Consider the following 22,233-nt stretch of genomic DNA (forward strand, 5'->3'; position numbering starts at 1 on the left):
CACAGAGCTAACACGGAATGAATGGTTTAGTGATCTTCATTGTTTCATACTATCTATCTTTGCCACATGAATTGATATACACGGGCTTCCTTTTGACTGCTGTTTTTTCATACCAAGGCAAACACTGAACAATGTTGCAGTCGACCATGTGTTCGGTGTCACTGGCCCCGCATCCTTCAGATGTTGCTGCCTTTCATCATCTCTGGTGAATAGAGATCAAGTTGGGGCAGAGATGAATCCAATGGGTCATATCTTGCCTTGTTGGGCAGGCAGCATCACAGCGAGCAGTCGGTGACTGATACAAAAACTAGGGGAGAGGATATGGGTCCATTTCCTAACAGCTATTTGACATGCTTCTGCCAAGCACTGGTGCTTGAATAGGATCAATATTTCATTATTTTGCATTTTATATTCTTGTCTTAGAGACAATATTTGCAGATTTCATTTTGTTAATATTTGTATGTGAATATTCATAACTTCTCTTTGTATATTAAAACTGATCTTGGGAATGGTGGGTTTCTGATAAAAGGGATGCTTCAAAATTGCCGTGAGCCAGAAGAATTTTCATGCAGTTCTATTTACTGGGCCCTGCCTGGTGACTGAGTGTGACATGAGTGGCTGTGTCACCAGCTCTGTGTAGAGCCCGGTAACCTGACTACCTGGAGCAGCTCTGGCAGCTCTCTCATCAGTGCACTCAAAGCAAAGAAAAAAGCCTTGCGAGTGCAAACACCGCATTTACATTTCTCAGCTATTTGCTGTTGATAGAGATGAGGTACTTTCTGTTCTGCTCGTATTATTTTTCATGGTTTTGAAGTTTGTTTCCCAGGGATGTTGCAGAGGGAGAACTACCCAAACCTTCAGGTTGGCTGTTAGGAACAATTCCTTCTGCCAAAGAGCGGTGTCCCAGAGCCATGGGGATGTGGCGCTGAGGGACGTGGGCAGTGGGCACGGTGGGGTGGGGTGGGGTTGAACTAGATAATCTCAATGTTCTTATCCAACCTTAATGATTCTGTAAAACTGGTGGGGGACTGGTTACTTTAGATGGAGCTCTGCAGAGCTGTAGCTTGTTCACTTCCAGTCCCCAAGCATTGTGCTGTTTCTGTGTGAATCGTAGCACATCTTACTGTGCTGTTTGTTTTCCTGGTAACATATCTGCATTAACTGAACACATTTTTGGATTGAAGTGTGCTGCAGGGCACGGGTCATTTGGGAAGGACCTGCTGGAGAAGTATCATGCTGCCCTGCTAGAGATGGGCAATTCACAGCTGTGTCTCTCTGAGCTGGTTTTGCTGGGGCTGCCATCTCAGAGAGGCAGCTGTGCTCACCAGGCTGCCAGGAGGCCTGGAGGTGCTGCAGGGCCCAGGTCCACAGCTGCTACATGCAGATGTTGGAGACGAGGAAATTTGTGCCCCAATCCTTCCCACGCTGCCAGCTTTCTGTCAACGGGATGCGGTGCTTTTTGTGAACTGCTTCTCTTTCTGCATGTTCTTGCTGCCAAGAGGAGAAACATTAGTGCAGATCTCAAGCCCATCAAATTCAAAGGGCATCACTCTTTTGAAGTACTTGTGCATGCCTTTTCAAAGTGGGTAGGTTGCTCCAAAAGTAATGCCTTGTGTTAACTTCCATGAAAGCTATAGCGAGATACAAAGAGCACAATAACAACAAATGATAGAACAAATTCTCAGCTACAAAATGCTACTTTGCAACACAGTCGCTACCGTTAAAATGGGAGGCATTACTTTTGGAGCAGCTTTTGTAGGTGAAGGCAGCATTGACAAATCTGCACCTAGCGATATTGATGAGTTAAATTTTTAATCACCTTGGCAATGGAGAAACGTGGGAGATAAGTACAAGCTACACAAATAAAAACAATTTCATTTTGACTTAAATTATTGTCCAGTAATATTCAAAATGTTCTATTAATGAGTTGGAATTCATACAGGAGTAGGAGGGCAGCAGCACCTTAGACATACCATAGTTTTGCATCCCATCTTATGGTACTTTTGTGGACAATGGTGTTGATATCTCGCCTGGATATATTTAAGTAACTAGAGACTAAGTACGAGGGCCATCAATGGATATCCATCATTTTCTGTCTAGAAAGATAATTGCCTTGTTTTATGCTTTGAACAGGATGAAATGCTGAAACATTTAAGGAATGAAAATTGAATTTTTATTTAGGTAATTCTCCAGCAGATGTAATGGTTCATAGTGCTTGTATTTGGGAACCAGCACATATTTGGGATGATGGTGCTAATCATGTGAACTTTGTAGCTGAGGATGTTCCTGCGTAGGTATATGCATGTGTCTGATTCAGGTTTGCATCTTATATGGGACGAGAAAAGTGCTCTTCAAATTCTTCTGTTCTGCCATAAAACAATTCATAGTACTGGGGCTTTGCCATCATTTATTTAATAAACAACATCATGGTAACACAACACATGTTTTTTTGTGTGTGAAAGATCGTTTCCTAGAGGGCTTACTAAAAAAATCTATAGCTGGGGGTTCTGACCACTCTTCATTTAGCTCGTACTTGCTGTAGAAATGCAATTTGTGCAGTAAATATGTAAGTAGTCAAGTGCCCACCACTCAGTGTTGAATGTTACGTGTTTTAATTGGCTTGCATATTCCAAGCCTGGTGTACTCCTTGCAAGCGCTGGCAGGATGCTGTCAGTGAGAGAAGTGGTTAAAGGATGGAGCAGAGCTCAGCAGTAAAATTGCAAGGGTCAGTCTGGGTTGAGAAGCAAAGAACGGGAAAGAATTAGTCTAACAAAGGGAAAAAGACTCAACTGAATTACAGTTGAGAGCCACAGTCGCTAGAGAAGATTGGTGCAAAAGAGAATAGGAAAAGCTGAGCTGACGCAGGTGAGGAAAGCAAAAACACTGCTGGAGAGGTGAGAGGTGGTTAAGAAGATAAAAGCAGGGACAGGAAAAGGGTGGCTGGATTGCTTTGGAGAATGAGTTATAGTACGGATGGGAGTTTGAAAGAAGAAAGTGGAAAAAAGCATGTTTGGTAACATTCAGGGAGAAATCAAGTTGATTTAGAGATACCTAAAAATGAGGAATTAATCAAAGAAGTGAAATGCAGCAGAGTTGTGTGTGTTTTTGACCGTATTGTTTAGGAAGAAGGCCAGCACAGAGGGGATAAGAAATGCAGGTATTAAAATTACAAAATCGGAGGGAATCTAGGAATAACCATAAATAAAGAAATGATAAAGAAAACAAAGACTGGTTCATCTGCCCCAGCAGGAGAATGCAGAATTTAACTGAAGAACAGTTTTTGAGCCAGGATGTTGAAGAAGGGTAATCGCTCCTTGTGAGAGATGGCATGTGAGCTTGGGTCAGAGCAGCAGTGCAGGTTTAGTGAAAGCAGAGAAAGAAGCAGAAAGTATTTACTGAACAAAAGGAGGTGAAGTGGCAATCCCAGGGGCAGCAGAAGCATTACAGTATAAGTCTTCAGTGTGAACGAAAACACACCCACCTCTGTTTAAGCTCACGATCCTTACACAGTTCAGGTGGATAAATATAGGCGTCCAATGAATTCGAACCAAAAGTTAGAGAAGATAATCACTCTGAAAAAGAGAACCTCTAACAGGCATAGGAGGAGCAAAAATTGTGTTTGTCTTCAAGATGATGCTTGCCAGTTTTATGGAAAGCCTTTTGGCTTTGTGATAGTGAGCACTAGACTGCAAAGATAAGGAGCTGCTTCAGATCCTGGAGGAATTAGTCAGATGCAGAGTTTGCTGGGAGAGACCTGATGAAGAAAAGCAGCCAGCTGTGGAGGGAGAAGTGCCCACGGTGTCGTTGAAGAAAGGTGCTCATGGGTCAAAGGAAAAACAGTCCTGTTCTGGGAAGAAAAAGGTTGGGGATTTTCCTACTGAAGCAATCAACTGACTTATCTTTCCCCCCGTGCAAAAAGGTTGGTCACATTAAATGTGAGCTAATGGCAGTGGGATTCACTGCTTTAATTTTACCAGTGCTCTTCTTGACACGTCTGCTACTGGTCTTGGAGGAAGACAGATCACAAGTGCAGCTTATAGGGAAACAAAAAACGTGGACAGCCACTTTCTGGACTCTTGCATTGAAAGGTGTCCCAACAAGGACCCTTCTTTCATTCAGCAAATTAATTCGCAATCTTAACACTTTTTCCTAGGGCTGATCCAAAGGAGAACTGGCTTATCTTTGTTTACTTGTAATTAAAGAGGGATAACTTCTAGAATGGACATCTGTTGGGCAGCAGTTAAGCTAAAACTACCTTCTGAGGTTTGTAATTGGTTCTTGAAAACAGGCTTTTGGTGGTTGCTGCTGCAAACAGTAACCCCTTTCTGCTCCTGTTACTGACCTTCTCACTAAAAGCTGAACAACCAAGAAGTGTGATATCAGCTACAGAGCCTTCATAATGGTAGGATGGCATCATGTAGCACCCACCATGCAGGGAAACTCCTTTGCCATGTTATTTTCATGTATCTTCCTTGTTGATTTTGTGCTGATTCTTGCTTGTCTGAGTTAAATGTAGGTGCTTAAAGAGTGAGAGTAGAAAGGGAGAGACTGCTTTAGTTCTGCCTGAGAAAGCAGTGTGGAAACATATAAGGTACTGCCTATACTTGCCTTCTAGAGTGAGACATGTATCTGGGTGCTGTGAGTTTCCGAGCCCTGAATATGAAATATTGCCTTTGGGTTTTAGCATCACCTCCCATTTGGGGGTTCCTCCTTTCCCTTAAAATTTGAATGGCTCATTTCTGGTTGCAGAGCAAAACTTCTCTGATTCAAAGTTCCGCTCATGCAAGAATTTCTCAACCTAATGATTCTTAGTGCTGATTTTAGATGATTGTTATTTTCAGAGTTGTTTAGAAGTGCACTATGGAGTTCTCTGCTGCAGGAAAATTGAGGTCGTAGCATAATTATGACTGATTATTTGTGATAATGAGGAGGTTAATGAAAGCAGTTAATTACATAATTTGTTCAGGCAGTTTTTAAGCACTTAAACCTTTGCTGTTGCACCACACACTCAAAAAAAAAGAGAACCCAGCAGGCAAAAAGTTCAGAAAAAAACTAGGCAGGTATATTGGAACCCATTTGCAAATGCTAGCAGATACATATATCAATTTAGTATAAAACTTGCTGTTTGTTTCTCCCTTTGGTTGTTCTCACAATCAGTTGGCAATGCAATTTTATTTCAAGGCCGAGGGTGTTTAGGCTTGCTTTTGTAGCCGTCCTCTAGAACTGTGCAATGAAACTCAATACCTTTTACTTATTTCCCTAGATACTCTAATCCCTCCCTGCTTTACCAGTATCTTTGAGCTGTTCTTCCCTTTGTATCCACAGCAACATGAATCCCTGCTGGAACTGCTTACTTCGAAAATGCAGGTGCAGTTGTTTAATGTTGCATTGGCTCAGGCTCTGCTCTTGAAGACTTTTTCACTGAATGGGAACATGTGCTTTTACCATACTTCATATCAATATATAAGTTAGAGGCGTATAAGACATTTTTCTTTATAGGCACTACCCATTTCTTAGGTCCTATGTTGCTTTCATATTGTTAAGAGCTTTTAGGCAGCAGTAGGGTACTGACAGCCATCATAAGTAAACCATCCTTCTGTTGGCCTAGAAATAATAGTGCTATGTGGAGAAAAGTGGTGGTTGATGTGGAGTGTGTTAAGGTGCCCAACAGACACTGACAAAATGCTCAGCACTGTTGCTTCCCCTCTCTGTGCCAGTAGTAATCGTGGCTAAGCACCTAAGCTTGCCTGTGTTTTTCAGGCTCACATTTATGTGCTTGTATACTGGTTTAAAATCCTAATCTGAGGCACACAGTTCTCAGGTCAGCCTTTGTCACATATGAGGTTACTTTTTGCTTCTATTTTCACATGTAAAGTTTCTGATAATTGTCACCAATGCCAGTTTGTTTAAACCCAACAAATTTTGATCTTAGCTGATGAGAAATTTTACCTCCCTGTTGGCAAACGTGACCATTGCCTGTATTTTACTGAAATTGACATAAATGATGCTCTATTATCTGACTGTTTTACATTTTAAAGGCTTTGACATTTTTCACCATAAGGCTGGTGAGGCAGTGGCACAGGCTTCTCAGAGGGGTGGAAGTGCCCCATCACTACAGACAGCCAAGGTCAGGCTGGACAGGGCTATGAGCACTGATGGAGCTGTGGGTGTCCCCATGCACTGCTGGGGGTTGGAATGGATGGCCTATAAGGGTCACTTGACTGTGTACCCTGCCCGCACAGACATGCTTGTGGGAGGATCTGCATTTCAGTGCCACAGGGCCAGTGACAAAGCCAGGATCACAGAATGCTCTGAGCTGAAAGGGACCTGCAAAGATCATCCAACTCCTGGCTCCACGCAGAGCCACCCCAAATTCAAACACTGTGGTGTTTGTGTTGCCCGAATGCTTCTTGAAATGCAGCAAGCTCAGTTGTGCAACTGTCTGGATCACTTCTGGCGATTCCAAGCTGAGATCCTGGTCCCATAAGAGCAATGTGCTTGTTCCTGGAGCACAGGAAGCATCAGATATCAGCTCTGGGTTCTTCCGTTCAGCTTCTGACATCAGCACACCCTTTTGATAGCTTTAATCCAATTTTCTTTGTGTCTTGATTTTCTTTCAGTATAAATGAGGAATCAAAGATATTACTCATGTCATCACAGAATTCTAAAGAGTTGCTAATCAACATTTTGATGCCTACAGGATTTAGTTCTACTTTCCCATGCATTAGTTTTTGGAGCATATGGGAATGCCATGGGAGCACCAAGATAGCAGTAAATAGTAAATTATACAGAGTGAAAGCTCAGAATTAAAGCCTCACCCTTGATGGGGAAGAACTGACCTAACACCATATGACTGTGGAAATAATGGATGACTGCATATGGAATAGATAAAAGCAGAGCTTCTGGAGAAGAAAACAGTATGTGATCAGATCAATAAAGTGCATCATAGTGCAGTCATGCAAAAGAGGTACATTATTGTTGCCTGGAACCTTTTATTCTACCATTTTTCTGATGCTTGCAACATTTTCATCCCAAATACTGTTAACACAATTTAATGTTATAATATCAGGTGGATTTGGAAGCTTATTGGCAAGGGGGCATGCAGTATATAGAGAAACAGTTTCAGCTCTGAGCTGGAAAGAACCTTCAGTGACAGAAGAATGTGTGGGATGCTTGTGCACTATTGTAGCCCTTTTACTCATGATTGCATGTAAACTAAATACCAAGCAGTCACACTATTTCGGTGTGTACAGTGTACTGCAATTGCTAGCATTTGCAACCAACCAAAAGTGTTCCATGAGTGCAAATGGCATGCTGCATACTTTAAATTCAGCTCAGTGTAAACTTCTGTTTACATTAAGACCACTTTGTGTCACGCAGCCAACATAAGGTGGCCATAAATGAAGAGCAAATTCTATTTACACCCACCTCTGCAGAGTGACCTTAATTTAAACGAGAATTGGGCCCATAATCTGTATAAATATATGCACTCTGTTACATTAAGGTTATTTATTACATTGCACTTGTCCTGAGTATGCATGGAGATTTACCATAGATAATCCATAATCCAGAATTAAACTATTAATATGCATTTTGAGAGTGGCAGCCATAACCTCAAAATTCCTCGGTTTAAGTATGACCTTTAACTTTGTTTGAGTATATTTTTTAAGTGTATGAATAACAAATTAACACTGGTTGATAAAAAACATTCTGATTCCTTTGTACCATTTGCATCAATCCATACTTAACTTACACAAAGCCTGGAAGATTAGAAGGCTTAATCACTCATAATATTTATTTGTGTTTAAATGTCAGATCACATTTAGTTCAGCATACTGTCAGTCCTGCTCCCACCCCCCACCCTCTGGTGCTAATGAAACTATGGTGGAAATTCCAATTTTTCTGCCCAAAGATGTGTGAATCTTAGCAAAATGGCAAAACATTTTGTACCTGGCCTGTGTAGAGAAGTTACTTCCTATATCCTCCTAGAGGATTAATGTCTCATAGCATGTTCTCAAGAAATGACATAATGATGATCACGGCGCTGAGTTTCTTACCAGATGTCTGAGTGACTGCAGGTTTCCATCATGACTTTTATGGATTCTTTAAGTGCTGCTTGACTGTCCTTCTGCATGTTCTTTAATGCAGTCCTATTAAGCAGAATGTTTGGAATTAGTGATACCCACCAGCAATTGATTTCATTTTTCTTTATTGAAGGTTTAGTTTTCCCGTTGCCTGTTTTCCTTGGTTTCAGGCGTGAGGTGAAGAAACTTTCTGAGCAGGAGCATTTAGAGGGAAGGCAGAGGAAAATGGGAATGACAAGGGCCCTATTCTTGTCTTGTATGAGCCAGTAAAGCTGATGAGGAGGGACAGAACTCTGCAAGTAGTAAGGAACAACCCAGTTATCTCAGAGTGGCATTCAGCTGTATCTGAAACTTTGGGTGCTCAACAGAAGTGAGGCTGGTGAGGCAGTGGCACAGCTGCCCAGGGAGCGGTGGGGTCACCGTCCATGGAGATGTCCCAGAGCTGTGGGGATGTGGTTCTGAAGGACATGGGCAGTGGGCACGGTGGGGTGGGCTGGGGTTGGACTGGATGATCTTAGTGCTCTATTCCAACCCTAATGATTCTGTGACTTAAAAATGTTGTTTCTGCATCATACGGGACCACTGAGGACACTTAAATAGCATCACAGAATCACAGTCTCTTCTCTGCAGCCTTGTGGCACAGCATCAGACACCGAGTACCACAGCATGGTTAACACTGTTCTTGCTGACAAGGCTTTTCCTGCTTGTTTCCTAACAAAACATGTGCAAGGGGGGACATGATTTGAATAAATCTGGTATGTTTCGTTTTTGGAACACCATATTCTGGCATTTGAGCAAAGACTTTGTTGTCTCGCAGTAACTGTTGTAGTCAGGGGAGCTTAGTCATGCATAAGGTCCTAGGAAAGAGTTTGTTAGTTACATGAAAGAATTTAAACACACGTGTCAGGACTGAGACAGCCTTGTGCTACACTTCAAATAAAGCCACAAGAATGGATGGGGAGCATCAGTTGTCTGTCAACGTTGCTGTATGTTAAAGTGCACTTGTGTTACAGCTATACCAAAACAGAACCCTCAGCAAACTCGTGCTGGTTTTACTATGGCATTTTGTTTTTCTTTCCACAGTCCTCACCTGAAATTCAACAATCTGACCTTGATTTCAACTCATGGCCTTCCAGGAAGAGACCTACCAGGATCCAAACATAGAAGATTTTTAATTAACAGGTTTGATTTAGTATATAAAAACTTCAATAACTTCAACGTAATTTTCTGTGAACTGGTCCTAAATTTTTTTTTTTTTCTAGATACACATTCACATAGTCTCAAAATAATCCAGTCTGCCACATGGCCTGTAAAGGAGTTCAGTATTACTACAGAGGTGACACAGAGTATTAGATAAGTGGTAACTTCAGTAATGTGCCTTTTAGAGCCAGCTCTTTAAAGGACAGAACAACTAATTGTCTACTTGCTGAACCTTAAACCAGAAATGCCTACAAAGACCTGAAAATAGTGTGATGTTGACCTGGATAAAACTGCCTTACCATATTCTGAATTTTGCCCTATCGGGGAAGTTTTTGACAAATAGTTAGGGAATTCATTTTTCTATTGTAGAGAGGGGTGTTTTGAAGTACAGGTGTAGGAAACAAAGGGGTTCTATGCTCACACAAAAGCATGTGCACTTTTTCCTAAGCGTGCTGTAAGAAAGGGCTTGTAATAACAGAATATCCACCCTGATGGAAAGTTGCTGTTCGTGGCTGCCTCGCCAGAATTAGCTGTTAAAATGTGAAAGCAGATTAAGAGTGAAAATGGAACTCTGCAGGGTATGGCTTTTGAAAGCATCCCTGTGATTTTGGAGTGTCAGTCTCCCGGGAGCTGTGCACCTCAATTATAAAGGTGCTTTTGAAAACCCTAATCTCTCCTTGATGTCCATTTTATTTATAGATTTCTGCATGATTACAGTTTAGAATTGACAGTGGGTGTCTTCCGTTCTTTATTTCCCTCTGGTATTTATGAGTACAGAGGATGCAGAGCACCTCAGAAAGCCCGAACATTCAGTTGGAAAATTCTTCAGGCCACAACAACGTCTTTTTTTTTTCTTTCCTATTTGTTATTGTTGTCATCCTCTGGTTTTGGGAACTAATTAACAGTAATTGATGTGTAGCAGTCAGCTCTGGTGTGTTAGAATGTATATCCTGATACTAGTAGAAAAACACATTGGTGGTGCTATTCCTCTTTCCGGAGCTCACTTAGTGAAGCTTCCTATGTTTAACACCTGCACTATTTCTCTCTCTCTTTCTAGGCCTACTGATTTTCTTGCCTTTCGATTAGCCAATATGATACTTTCTCCTTTGCTTCTCTTAACATTCACTTAATTTTGCAGAGCAATTCAGTCACATAAAGTAGTAAAAAGGAACCTTATGTCAGACGAAAATCCATCGGACTGTTGAAACATTTACTTTGCAGGTGCAAATTCTGATCTTTGCATCAACCTGCCAATAAAAAGCAGAGTCAGGCTTTTTTTTCTCTTTCTTTTTCCTGACTTCATTTTTAAATTACGTGGTTATGGCCCAGCACTGGGAGGGATTATTTGGTTTTAGCAAAAACTTGTCAATTTGTAACTGAGTATTTCATAATGACTAATCTTTTACTATAGGCTGCAGTAAACTCACAGCAAGAGAACAGACTTGAACCACTGGGGGACTTTGGCTAACTCACCAGATGTCTAATTAATGCCTGCTGTCAGCTGCTGAAATGTCACTTACAGATATTCTTTCTTCACAGCCACTGTTTTAATGATGAAGATTATGCACAGATGTCACTTTGTTCCTGGGTTAACGTTGTGGTTGGTAAAATGACTGGCATAAATCGCTCTGCCAAATATGTGGTTATTTCCAAGGAGAGAAGAGTACCGTATGACTACCTTGTTCTCTGCACAGGACTGAACTATCAGGTGAGATTGTTTGCATAGTGAAAAAACTATATATATATATATAGAAAAAACAGTAAATGGGGTTTCTGACATTAGCAAAAGAGTAGAATATTCCTTAGCTATTGTATAACCAATATGTTTGCAGCCTGCAGACAGCAGGTCGTACTGCTTTGTGCAGCTCTAGAGGTTGGAGCAGAGGAGAGAGAGGCTTTACAGAGTTTTCTACCAGCAACGGATCACCTCAGGATCAGATGTTAAGCAAAGCTGCCAGTATTTTTGCCACTGTGACCAGCGAACCTGCTGAGGAGTTGATCCAATTGACATGTGGCCCCAGCCACTGGGACTTAACTCCAGCTGGTGTGACACCATTTGACCTAGTTTTGGCAATGGAGGGAGTTTATTTTCAAATTAATTACTTGGTTCACATGATGAGCATGCCTAGGCACGAACATGGTGCTATGTGTTATGGTAGCACATGGTAAAGTTTCAGGTGAGGTCCGGTGGCCTATGATACTCAGTGGAGTCTCACAGTGTGTGGGGGGACAGAAGTGACAAGGACAAAGCTGAGGTTCTTTGTTATTGCCTTGATGGCAGCTGAAGCTGCGTTGCCATTCCCCTAGCTTGCAGCAGCAGCACAGACCTCTGAGTGGATGTAACATGAAGCTGTGCAGAGTGGAACCAGGCACTCAGTCTTGCTGTTGAATCAGACCTCCCTGTACTAGATAGCTGCTTCCAGCGTTGTACTGTAAGTGTAGTTGTGATTGTTTGAGTGCTCTGAGAAAAAAGGACATTCAGATGCAACCCTGACTTGTAACATAAGCTGTGGGAAGTAACTACAGCAGAGATAAGGAAAGCAAGGGAAGACATAGCTTTTATCTGCCTTCAAGAAGAAAATATCATCTATTCTTACCTTCAGTAGTTGAAGACACACATCATATATATCTATTCATTCATCCATTTGTTCCAGGTCCTGTTCCCCACTGGATCAGATATCAGTGAACTCCCAAATAGTGGAGAAGCTATTAGTAAATGGCCACAAAGGTACACAGGGAAAATCCCTTCCAATCATTTCACTCTCAATGATGATCAGGACTGCTTAAAGGCAATGGAATGGCTGAAGGAAAATGTTCTCAACTCAGAAGGTAAGAGTTTTGGTAAACGCACATGCACTTGCAGCTATATTCTCCAGGCTTATTGTTTCCTTAACTCCATGGTATAATTGATGCTCAATTAATTAGAACAAAGTCTTTCATCTGCTGTGCTTTGTTTTCCTGATTAATTTACAATTTGTTGTCATTTTTGATACCCAGCATATTTATCTAGGAAAAAAAAAAAAGCTTGAGATAGATTAATCAGCTGTAATTATTATATAAAACCAAATGAGTCCCAAATGCAAAGCTGGCTGGAGTCATTAATTAGACAATTAAATAATAATTTAATTAGCGAGTGTGTTTTTCTCTTATAGATGAACATTCAGATTTGAGGCATAACACAAAGAAAACAGGTCTAGATTAGGAGATCTTTGTGTTCCATTACACCAGTTTACAGCTTTTCACATAGAACTGCAGTCTCTCTGTATTATCTTTTTAACCCTTAAGGTCACATTTTTGCCCGTTATATCTGTTCACGTGCACACTGGTGATATATTCAGTGCATGCTGTAGAGTCATCCCGAATTCCACGTTAAATCCTTTCTACAGCTGAAAGGAGAGCAAGCAGTAAATGAATTCACCCGTCACATCTTCTTGGTGTCAGACTGGAGACAGGGAAGAGTTCAGAGCAAGAAAGTACTTGAAAGCAAAACCAGGAGTTCCCTGAAAATATAGCTGAGCTGTGTTCCTCAGCAAAGAGTAGACTAACAGAAATGGATGGCTGATTGCTGTGGTCTGCTACGCTCATGTCCTGCTTGGCAGACTTCTAAAGAAGTTCTTGAGATACTTGAGAGGTTTCTTTATCACCTTCTCAGTCTTGCTGTGATCAGGACAGGAGACAATAAACATAGTCATGTCTCAGCTCACGTTTCCTTCAGGCAGCTTCCCAGCCTCAAGCATGTGAACAGAGCAGTCTGCGTGGCTTTGTGTGGTGTCCAGCTGACAGGCACAGCTGCGTTTGTATAAACAGATGAGGTGGTTAGTTTTCCCTATTTGTTACTGCTCATCCTGCATATAAAACCGTGTGTTGCCCAGTCCTGGAATGTGCTCAAACACACCTGAGCAGGAATGCCAGAAATAGAAGGTACCAGCATTCTGGATGCAAGGCAAGTGGGACAGTCACTGTTCAGGTGAGAAGGAGGTCTGGCACTTCATCTCCTTTGGGACCAAAATACTAAATCAGTATTAATAATTTCAGTACTGCTGCTGGCTTTTGGTGTGATGTAAAGGTGGATATCTTAATTAGGCTCTATCCTGTCTTTAGCAATTTGCTAAACCCATAGCTGCAAATGCACCCAGTCCAGGCTGCTGGATAGCTTCAGTTTCTTTCCATATACCTTCCTCTTGCTGCATCCTTCTCTCATTCATCTGTTACTTTTACCAGAAGCAGTTTGGAGCCTCCACAGCACTGCTAACTTCCTTCCACCATGGGCTCCTCCTCACGGGAGCAGAGAGGTGCCTGGTGGCTCCTGCTGCCTGGGGCTGGAGCAGGGTGAGCACCAGCCCTAGTCCTGGGGCTGTGGCTTCTCTGACGAAACCCAGCTGCCTCATGCGTGTAACCTATTAGGACTGTAATTGTAACTAATTGAAATTCATCTCCTATTAGCGCTGCACTTTCCACGAAAATAAAAAGTAGGATGTGAGTAAAGAAAGAAACAAAACTGCTTTAATGGCCCAAAATGAAGCAATTATTTTTCCTCTTTACCTAAACATAGTTTACTGCTTTATTAAAAGCATGTTTGTAGGAATACTCTCACATTAAAATTCCAGCGTTCTAATCAACAACCAGAGCTGCTGATGCTTTAGCTAACGTAATGTTTTCTTCTTTAGCTTCTGCAAACTAAAAAGATTCGGGTCATCCTGGGATCACTGAAATCTTGGGCTTCCACTTGCGGAAAATGAACGAGCCTGCTCTGCAGCAGGACTCTGACATTCGTGTAATAAATGATCAACCCACGCTAACCATCTTTATTTATGGCTGCTTTTTTCCAAGGAAGATGATTATGTTTACTCACGGATAGATACATTTTCATGTAGTTAAATAATAAAAGCATCCTGAGGAATCGCTATCTGTCCAGCGAACATAATTTCAGTCCATAATGAATATCGGTAGTTCCTAGACTACCAGTGCTGTAATCTAAAAAGCCCCTAATATTGTCATAAGCAGAAATGGCAAATTGTTGATTTACAAGAGGTCAGCAAAGGAACATTGCTTTCCTTAATGTAATGTAATTGTATTTAATATTACCATATAAAACAGAATTTTAATTTTCCTTGAGAAATGCTTGGCTTGAATCTGATCTTGTGTACACAGAAATGCCAACATGTAATGCAATCACCAAACCTCTCCCCAAAGAGAGTGGCTCTGCCAAATGGTGATGATCTCTGTGCTGCCCAGGCTCACATAACTTAGAGTCAGGGTAACCCTTTGCTAGGCTGGGCCTTTGGCAAGCACTTCTCATTCCCACCAGGAGAGGAATTCTCAGTCCATCCTGCAAGAGCTGTGGTATTTTGCATGGATGACTTGAAGGCAGAGTGGGTCTGAGGGCAGAAAGATGCTTTCTCTTCAGAGCAAGGGGACAGAGGGAGCAGGGAGGAAAGGAGTAGTTTTCAGGCCCTGCTCGGAGGAATATTTCCGTGTTTTCTATTAAACCTCCTTAGATAAAGCACACAGGCACTCCAGTGTATGCCAGGTCCCTTGTCTGCAGACTGAGCTTTTGCAAAAGGGAGCAACAGTGCCAGCAATCTCCTGCATTGCAGCAGCTTGTCTCCTCCAACTTGCTCTTTCCCAGTTCCTCTACCCTTTTTTTCTTCACAGTCTATTTAATTTGTTCCCGTTCCCCTGCCTGCCCACTTAAGCGCTTTGAATATAAGCAAAATTGAGGAAGAAGAGGGGAACAAAACAGAACATGGTGGATTTTTTCTTTTTTTTGGGGGGGGCACAGGGTTTTCAGTTAATATAATTTCAAATTACAGGGTCAGAATGAATATCATACTCCTGTGTTAAGTACTTGCCTACTTTGTGGGATGTTTTGTACAGATTCTTCACTAAATTATCTTAGCTACTGTTGCTAGGTAACATTGTTTGCTTCATAGCATCAGAGAAATAAGAGGGTCAAAGAGAGCAATTTCGTGTTGTTATCATCTGAGTTACACTAATAAGGTTTTCATTGTGCATCTTAGAAATTTTCCCCCTTTTTTTCCCCTTAGGGAACATCATTGTCTATGGGAACACAATTGACATTTACACCACGGTAGAAACCTTCTTATCTCTTGGAATCGCCGGTTCTCGCATCCATCTCGTGCAGCCTCCACTCAGCTCAAACGTTACTTGCCTTAACAACAACGAGATAGAAAGTGCTGTTCAGGAGGCACTGTCAGAGGCTGGCGTGTCTGTTTATTGTGACAGTATCCTGGCACAGTGGAGCAAAGGCGACGACCCAGACCTCATCACATGTGTTGCTTTCACTACTTATACCAAACCGTTCCAATTGCAGTGCTCAGTAAGTATATGCTTTCACTGTATTTCCTTCAGTCTGCTTTTTAAGACAAAGGCCATCAAATCCTGACAGTCCCTTGCCGGTTTATCCATTTTCTCATTGTCTCCAGGAGAATTAACATTCAGTTGTTAGTCTGAAGGATTGTTTTGTACAAAAATCTAAATAATACTACTGTTAATTCCCCAACTGATTTGGATTTAAATGTATTTTAGTCAGCCGACTCGCCAACAGTTGCTTGCCGTTGAGTGACAAATGCTCTTAATTCATTTCTACATCATTCTAGAAGTCCTTTTATTATTTAAATGCGTACAGTAACTCCTGTCTGTAGTTATGTGCATATGATTAGGATTTCATTAAGTCATACTAGCAGCCAAGAATGTTAGGACAGAGGCCTACTACGTATTTATTAAAATATGTTTTAAACAGATTTTTCTCCCTTTGCATTACTGACTCGCATTTTTGTTCATCTCCACTATCAATAGCTTATCTAGGTAAATTACAAGCACACTCACACATATGGTGCTCCTGTGAGAGATGGGACTTTCCTAATGGGGATAATAGTGCTGCTTTTCATCACTGGGCTGATCTGTGAGAGTGAGTTTCTGGTAGACTCATTTCAAAATGAGTGTCCATGGGAAGCCCTATGGCCCTCGCAGCACATACACTCTGCGCTGGTGTTTCCTTTGTGCAGTAAGGGCCGTAGATCTGGGAAGGAAGGATCGTGTGCTACTCCCAGACAGCTCCCCTGAGCTGGAAAGCCACATACTGTAGTTTTGCTTTTTCTCCCAGTCCTTTTTATTTCAACATGGAGATAGCTAAGCCCTTCCTGAAGGAAGTAAAGACCTTGCATAAGACTTTCATCCACTGGCTGTCACCTGGCTTTGGTCACCACATCAGCAGTGCCTTTCGCTCTGCCCTTGTATGCAGCACTTCATTTTGTGCCCTCCTTCCCCGAAATCCCTCTATTTTTATTCTTTCACGGAGATGTGAATCTGGTTCTTGTAACTTCAACATCCATTCACAAACACGTACCTCTTCTCCATCACCTTTCCCATGTGGCCTGTGCCATTCCTTCAAGACTCCCATTACCTTCTGGTTTGTATCTTTTGCTCTTTTGTGCCCCTTGACTACCCTTCATGGCCTCAAAGATGAGGGATATGCAGTCCCTTCTGATGCCAGGGTCTCTCTGTTCTACAAATCCAGCTCAGATGCCTTGCAAGGCTCACAGCTCCCTTTAAGGACTGGCTCTGAGGAGGATGGGAGGTCCAGAGCAGCCTCCACATGAAGCAGGCTGTGCAGGAATCGGCCCTACAGCCGCGCAGGACCTTTTGGGATTTGAGCCAATATCAACTGTTGATTGGCAGTTCTTAGGGTCTTAATTTGTTGGGTCCTGCAGGAGAAAAACAACAGGAGAAAATCTCTTTCCTGAAGGCAACAGCCTCCCTCCCTCCCCCCCCTCCCAGGCTGACAGATGGCTCCCAGCCTGGAGGCTGCAGCAGTCCCCTCCCTCCCCTCCCTGTCAGCAGGCAGGACACCAGGGCAAAGCTTCCTTGCCTTGGGATCTACTGGATAGTTAGGCATTAACTATGCAGTGCTCATTACCTGGTTTATATATATAAAAAAGCACAGAGCCTGTGGCTCCTCTGCTGCTGCTTGCCTCACCAGTGGCTTAGTGGGCATGGTGGGGATGGGTTGGACTAGATGATCTTAGTGTTTTTTTCTAACCTTAATGATTCTGTGATTCTTGACTTCCCACTCCTGTGCCTTTCCTTCCAGCCATGAGCATCTGATGCTTGCTTTCAGTCCACAGTTCCTTGGTGGTCTAATTGGGTAATACCTTTACCTGGGTCACGACTGCAGCCTCCCTGAGGCTGCCTATAAGCAACAGACAGATTACTGATGCTGCCTACTCTGACGTATATCCCAAGCTTTTCAAGATGAAGGCAGTAAGGTAATGCACGCTCATCTGATGGCTTCTTTCACCCTTTTCTCAGCTTGTGCAGAAATATTTCTTCATGGTGGACAGGAGCATTTGTTGTCAGGTAATCATTTTAAAAGCTGAGGGCACTGATGAAGGGGAAAGCTCCTTTAAAAGGCTCTGCAGCTCCACAATATATATTGCAGCAACGAGACGGTCAGTCTTCATCTGTTCCCACTGCAGACCATCTGATCTTGTTTGTGTCTTCTTACCACTTTTAACCCTCAATACCCACTCTCTGCCCTTCTTTTATACTATTTTGGGGACCAGCCAGCTATTGGTTTATCTTTTGTAAGAGCCACCTGTGAAGACCTGCTTGCAGCTTCTTGCACTTCTGTTGTCTCTTTGTGCCAGAGGTGGAGGCATTGAGGCAGGGCTTGGTTTGGACTCGTGCCCCAGCTCCAGCTGCAGTGACCCAGCCTTGCTCCCCTGTACCTCATTCCTTCTTCTCCAGAACTTGTGCACAATTCTAGCTGGGTTTGAAACCTGCTGTTATTAATGCAAAGAGCCTGGGCAGAACGTGCAGACGGAAGGGGAGGGCTAGTACACCCCGCAGCCTTCCCTCTCGCCCCGTGTTGGGTTTCAAAGCAGCTCCTTGGGCATCCAGTACATTGTGCAGGACATGCTGCGTGCACATCTGCTCCGTGCCAGCACCTCACGCCTCAGATGAGACTGCTTCCAGCATGCCTGCTTTGTGCTGCCTGACATAGCAGTGCTGCCTCTGCTCCCATTTTTGGGACTGGAGGGCTCATCTGCTCACTGGCGTCCCAGGAGAGGGTGTAGACAGATGCCACAGGAGGACAAAAGGAGGGAATTATCACTAGCTTTTTCTTTGAGACCTAGAAGAGGAATTTAGGGATTTAGGGCTATTTTCTTTCAATGCCCTTGAAATCTCCTGTGGGGAAGGCGAGCCCACGGCCTCGGTAGCTGCTGCTCTGGATAAATCCCTACCTCAGGGCCAGTTCTATAAGCTGAGCAGTAGGACAGCAAGCTGGTGTTGACAAAGAATGAAAGTCGTGTCTGTTTTCGCTCCACAAACTAAAATGTGCTGAGTATCCATCAGCTCCATTTATGACCAGCTTCAGAAACAGCCTGCCAAATGGACCACGGATTTAATTTAGACACAGTCTCATCTGGGCTGCCCCAGCTGATCGATGGGTCCGTCTGATGTCCATCCACACCTGTGCCATATCTGAGAGCAGTAAGGATGTGCAGAGTATTCTGCCTCCTAAAGAAGCATTATCCAGGTCTGGAATAGTTAAGAGATGTGTTTTGGTCCCGGCAGTGTTTGAATGCACTCTCCAAAATCTGAAGCATAATAAATTTGAATGCTTTCTTTCCTTTCAGTGTAAATACTCAGTCTCTTAGTACCTCTCACAATCTTCTTGGCCTCCACTGCTTCCACTGGCTTCAATTCAATATTTTGGATGAGCCTGACATCTCTTCCGAGCAATCTGAGTGTCATATCTTTCAATTCCATTGAATGTCTCTGTGCCAGTAGCCATGGTAGCATAGTTTGCTGGTAAACAGTTAGGCATAACAGTTTGACAAATATTTGTAATATGCGGTTACCCTGCTAAAATACAAAGCACGTTGTACTTCCTCTATTACTTAGTTTTTCAATTTAGCTTCAGCATTTGAAAGAAGAAAAACAACTTCATAAAGAATTCAGATCTAAAATGTGCACGTCCACTCTGGCTATTTGACACAGGTAATATTAGAGTTTTTAAAATAAAATTCATCTACTTACCCAGAAGTAAACGAGTCTGGTTTAGTAATTGTCCCCTTCTAATCCAATATTTATAGCTTCCATTCTAGTAGCTATAAATATTGGATCAGAAGGGTTTATCTGTCTATATAAAATCAAACTGTATTTCATGCTCATTTTCTAAAATAACATTCAGAATGAAGCATAGGTTTTTACTTATGAAATTAGTCGGTAACGAACGCTTAGTAACCTGTGCTTGCTTGTATTTCTTCTTAGGCATTTTTCAGCTTTGCCTGCAAGAGGGTGGATTATGAAACCTTTAAGGCAATTAATGATGCTTGCCTTGTTTTTGATGGAAAGCTTGTGATTGATACTGAATTCTGCACTAATGATGTCAGTATCAGGGCTGCAGGTCCTTTAACAAAGTACTCCAGGAGATATTATGCAGATGAATGGACACACAGCAACTTCAATTCAAAGGAGATCGGCTTTGAACTTGCAGCATCTATGCTGAGACTCTTTGATCCAACCCCTCAGCCCCTTCCGAAGCCACCAGAAGGCACGGATAGCCTCATCCCCATGTATAAGGGGTGTAAAGTTCAAGGTACGTGAAAATGGAGTTCAGTCATACTTCCATGCCCTCACTGGTCTTTTTGCTGTTATGTACTGCAGATAGGTCCATTTCACTTCAGTAGCCGCCTAATGGCAGTGAAGCTCCCTGTATAGTTGGTGGAGAGGTGAGATCAGGGAGTAATTCCACCTGCATTCATGGAAGGATCCATTTCTCCTTGTCATTGCCTAGCTCAAGACATTTTAAAGCTTTGCCTAATCTATGCTAGACTTCTTCTGTTTTCAAGAGAAGGGAACATCAGCATCCTCCCAAAAAACAACTGATGCTGTCTACTGAGAGGTATCTCAGGTGGGATGAATTATTTACAATAATTGTATATTAAATATTCAATGCACCCTGATACTCACCATTCTTCATCTGTCTTTAGCTCCATAGTCTTGTCTAGCAGCTGAGGAGGAAAAAAAAAAGAACAAAAAACTTATGCTGAAGATTTTTTTTTCTAAAAATACACATTATGCTTTCATTTATATTGCAGTCATGATCAGAACTTTTCAAGGTGTGGCTGCACCATTATGTGTAACAGCACTACAGAACGCGAAGCCACAAAACCAGATGATTTTTCCTCTCTAGCTACTTGGTTAAAATATACATAAAGGAGACAGAGAGTGAGAAATAACTTTGGTTTTGTTTACAACTGAGTAAACCTCATCTTTTCATTTATGGCAGGAGGTGTTCTTCCCAGAGGCTATAATTACTTGCACATCTCCAAACCAGAAGTGCCCATCCGCTTGGACTTACTGCTTGCTCTGTCTGATCATGTAAGTTATGTTATTGACCTTCCCCTTCTTTTTTTTTCTTTCACTTCTGCTCCTATTCGGGAACGTGCGTAAGGTACCATGTATATCACAAATACATAAATGGAGTAAGGATGGGTTTAAGTAGAGACCTGCTGGAGCTGGGAGTCATCAATAAAGTCTATAATGTAACAAACCATGATCTGTGATTATTTAATTTCATTATTGATTTATTTCAGTGTAAATGGCATTTATATCAGTGTAAATGTTTTAGAGTATGAATGTCTGGTCAATTTTGCTGCAGTTGCTACTTCTTTTGCTTTACAGTCAACCAAAACCTAAGGGCTCATTGGTCCTTGAAGGCAGAAATAGTCACTGAGCCTTAATACTCTGAGCTCCTTCTTACTATTTGGAGCAGTTCAGATTCAGACAGCTCCCTGATGTGACCCTGCAGCTCAACTCCTTGACACCTTTGTAAGAATCAGTGGCTCAGTATGGAGCCCATCTGGCTCCAGACCCATTTCTCTCAGCACACTGTTGGGGTGCTACAATGTTGTGCCCCTGGTGGCGCAGTGGTATAAAGTGCTGCTTGTGGCACCGAAGGGCCCGGGTTCGAAGCCCCCCTGTGGTGCAGGGGGTAGAAGTGCCGTTTCGCTGCACAGAGGGCTCGAAACCCGGGAGTTGGACTCGATGATCTCTAAGGTCCTTTCCAACTCGCACGATACTGTGATACTATGAATGTTTGTTTTTCTTCAGTGCTGCCTTTTTCATAGAATCATAGAACCATAGAATGGCCTGGGTTGAAAAGGACTGCAATGCTCACCTGGTTCCAACCCCCTGCTATGTGCAGGGTCGCCAACCACCAGGCCAGGCTGACCAGAGCCACATCCAGCCTGGCCTTGAATACCTCCAGGGATGGGGCATCAACAACAGGATGGCTTTTTTTTTCTCTTGATTTCTCCTGATGGAATACATTGCTTCTGAAGTTCTTAGTATATAGTTAACATGTATCAACATAGTGGTGATATTTGCATAAGAACAAATCCAGAGTCTGCTAAGTCAGGGCGTATCATATAAATCAGGTCAACAGCTGTTGAACAGCACAAAAGCTGGAACCTCTTAGATGCTCATTTCCATCCTTTCAGATATTTGGCTTTCTCAAGAGATACATAATTTTTATGAACAGGAGATTATTATGCCCATAAACTGTCACTCGATGCCACTATTATAGTGATAGTGTTAGCATCAGTCAGCAGCCCTCTAACTTAGCAAGAGGGAGTCACTGAAAACAACTCCAAACAGAAGCAGAAAGTGTACAGCATAGGCCTGAAGGAAACAGCTGAAGAGATGGAGCCCTGCCTCCTGCAGCTGCATGCAATACAGTGGATGGCCATTGATAAGTTCTGTTTTAAATCTGAACAGTCTGTCTCAGTAGTAATTTTGTTGCTGGCGGACTGTTCCAGTGCATCACACCTTGGACTACTCAAACACTTCTCTACAAAGCCCAAAATGTTTGATTGGTATGTGATGGCACATTGTTGTATAAACTGCTTTACAAGGA

General features: G+C 42.5%; 1 protein-coding gene across 4 annotated transcripts in view; it reads left to right on the forward strand.

The window, feature by feature from the left end:
* The window catches only part of CFAP61 (cilia and flagella associated protein 61), an 86,792-nt gene that overhangs the window by 52,234 nt on the left and 12,325 nt on the right, over positions 1 to 22,233 (forward strand). For all 4 annotated transcript variants that reach the window (XM_072331640.1, XM_072331641.1, XM_072331642.1 and 1 more), the window contains 6 exons: positions 9,168 to 9,266; positions 10,824 to 10,992; positions 11,939 to 12,113; positions 15,332 to 15,624; positions 19,584 to 19,911; positions 20,605 to 20,696. In XM_072331640.1, coding sequence (XP_072187741.1) covers positions 9,168 to 9,266; positions 10,824 to 10,992; positions 11,939 to 12,113; positions 15,332 to 15,624; positions 19,584 to 19,911; positions 20,605 to 20,696 — 1,156 coding nt within the window. The remainder of the gene's footprint in view (positions 1 to 9,167; positions 9,267 to 10,823; positions 10,993 to 11,938; positions 12,114 to 15,331; positions 15,625 to 19,583; positions 19,912 to 20,604; positions 20,697 to 22,233) is intronic.

This window comes from Excalfactoria chinensis, chromosome 3 (assembly GCF_039878825.1).
Source record: "Excalfactoria chinensis isolate bCotChi1 chromosome 3, bCotChi1.hap2, whole genome shotgun sequence".
Taxonomy (NCBI): Eukaryota; Metazoa; Chordata; class Aves; order Galliformes; family Phasianidae; genus Excalfactoria; species Excalfactoria chinensis.